Source organism: Coffea arabica, chromosome 1e (assembly GCF_036785885.1).
Source record: "Coffea arabica cultivar ET-39 chromosome 1e, Coffea Arabica ET-39 HiFi, whole genome shotgun sequence".
NCBI classification, from domain to species: Eukaryota; Viridiplantae; Streptophyta; class Magnoliopsida; order Gentianales; family Rubiaceae; genus Coffea; species Coffea arabica.
The window spans coordinates 39,760,193-39,762,504 of NC_092311.1; the positions used below are offsets into that span (position 1 = coordinate 39,760,193).

General features: G+C 36.9%; 1 protein-coding gene across 1 annotated transcript; it reads left to right on the forward strand.

Moving 5' to 3' along the window:
- The first annotated feature begins 480 nt into the window (after window positions 1–480).
- Window positions 481–1,926, forward strand: LOC113724563 (hyoscyamine 6-dioxygenase). Its single transcript, XM_072072411.1, has 3 exons — window positions 481–727; window positions 991–1,297; window positions 1,554–1,926. Exons 1-3 carry the CDS (start codon window positions 507–509, stop codon window positions 1,812–1,814), a joined length of 789 nt encoding a protein of 262 aa, XP_071928512.1. The 5' UTR covers window positions 481–506; the 3' UTR covers window positions 1,815–1,926.
- The last annotated feature ends 386 nt before the right edge of the window (window positions 1,927–2,312 follow it).

The window sequence follows — 2,312 nt, forward strand, 5'->3', positions numbered from 1 at the left end:
ATGACTTTTTCTAACTGATTACAAGGAAAGTAATGAATGTTTTTGTCCCAGTTGCTCATGTAGGTAAGACTATTGTTGAACTTTCTTTTGGCTGGTAGCTGGATAAGCACAAGCATTTTGGCTATTTAAGACCTGCTGATCCACCAAACTTCAGCAGTGCAAGTGTGTAACTGTTCTCTGAGAGAAAACATGACAAATCTTGTTTCAAGTTGGTCTTCCGACCTGGATTCCTTGCCAGAAAAATACATTGTACTGAAGAGAAAAGGCCAGGAGCATTACTTGCTCCAGTAAGCAAGGACATACCAGCGATTGATCTCAGTGAGGGAGATCGAGCCAGTATAATTCAGAAAATAATGAAAGCTAGTCAAGAGTTTGGCTTTTTTCAGGTTTCTATCCGACATTAACATTTTCGAAACATGAACTTGTGATTGTACTTGAAACCTTCCTAACTGGTATGATGTATGATTATGAAACAGGTGATCAACCATGGAGTGTCGGAAAAGTTGATGATTGATGCTGTGAATGTGGGAAAAGAATTCTTTTCCATGCCTGCTGAGGAAATGGAGAATTTTGCTGCTAAGGATTCACGAAAGGGATGCAAAGTTTACACAGGTTCTGGAAATTATGGATCTGATGATTTCGGATTGTGGAGGGATACTCTGCAACACCCTTGCCATCCACTTGAGAAATGGACTAATATCTTTCCTGATAAGCCAGCAGGATACCGGTACACAATTAATCATGATATCCTTTTCTTCTGTTGAATATTCGCCCAGATAAGATATTTCATGACGAGAAATCCTATTTTTGTTAATATTAAAAAATACAGCTTTGTAAGCCATTATCTTCTATAGATGAGGAAAATGTATGTGTTATATTGATCAAGAAGGCCATTTCCTGGCTTCTTTTATCTCCTTTCATTTACAGACAATTTTAACTGGTTTTACTTTATTTTTCTGGACAAAATGGATTAAGTTTTCAATTTTGCAGGGGGACCATAGGTCCATATACAGTTGAGGTGAGAAAGCTGGGTATCAGAATTCTGGATATGATCTATGAAGGACTAGGATTGACCGAGGAAAATTATGACTACCATGATTTGCTCCTGACGATTCACAACTACCCGGCATGTCCAGATCCTAGCTCAGCCTTGGGAGTTTCTGGACACCGTGATGCTAACCTCATAACCATAATTCAGCAGGATATTTATGGTCTGCAACTATTTAAGGATGGCCAATGGATTGGTGTGGAACCTCTTCCAAATGCTTTTGGCATCCCTATAAGTTTTTCAATGGAGGTATATATACAAGTCTCCTGACCTATATCTGTATCCAAGTAATCTCTTTTATTCCTAGCTGGTGCAAAGCTCGGATGACAATTTTGTTGATTCATCAGTAAGAAATGAAAGGAGAAAAGACTAAAGGAAAAATGTACAAATGCTTTTGGAGCTGTAAAGACATAGAATTAACTTGAACTACACTTTTATGATGGTACAAATTACAATACTAATATCTGCGAAATAAGACTATATATGAATCATGAGTCTTTTGCAGGTAATTAGCAATGGAAAGCTAAGAAGCGCAGTGCATCGAGTGGTTACAAATTCAGCTTGTTTTAGGACATCACTTGTAAACTTTGTCAACTGTCCATCTGACAGGTTGATTGAACCTGTAAAGTCACTTGTTAGTCCAAGCAATCCCCCAGCATTCGGAGCATTCCATATGGAGGAGTATCTTGAGGTCCTTTTCGGCAACAACTCAGACAGCGAAGTGACAGGTGAATACTTCAAAATCAAAAGCCAAGCCAGCAAATGATACTGTTGCCTTGTGAGATTTAATCTATATAGCTTTCTGCTTCTTGGAATAGAAAAACTATCTTACTTTGTTGTACTTTAAAAAACATTATCTGTGCAGTCTTTATGTATCTGATTTCATATCAACTGAACTTCAGGCATGAATTCAATTAATCAATATATTTATGGATAGGGATAATTTCGAAAACCTCCCTTGAGGTTTGGGCTATAACTATTTAAAAACCTTCAAGTTTCAGCAATGTCACATACCTTCTTTATCAGTGAGATGGGATCCGTAATCACCTAAAAATGTTTGGATTGACAAACCACCTTTATTAGTTTAACAATTATTTAGGCAAAAGCATACGGAAGAGAAAAACCAAAATCGCTGCAATAGAATGGCTATTTTAGCAAATTTTTTTGCACTTAGACCATCTGCTTATTTAGTCTTTTTATGGCAACAATATATCAACTTATCCTTGCTATTCTAATAATTGTTTAGGCAAAGAAAATCTAGAAG

Bases quoted from the DNA above. Each gene is read 5' to 3' on its own strand.
- LOC113724563 (XM_072072411.1), top strand. From the start codon at position 507: ATGATTGATGCTGTGAATGTGGGAAAAGAATTCTTTTCCATGCCTGCT. The intron at 728-990 runs GTACACAATTAA...TCAATTTTGCAG, and splicing joins GATAAGCCAGCAGGATACCG to GGGGACCATAGGTCCATATA. The intron at 1,298-1,553 runs GTATATATACAA...AGTCTTTTGCAG, and splicing joins CTATAAGTTTTTCAATGGAG to GTAATTAGCAATGGAAAGCT.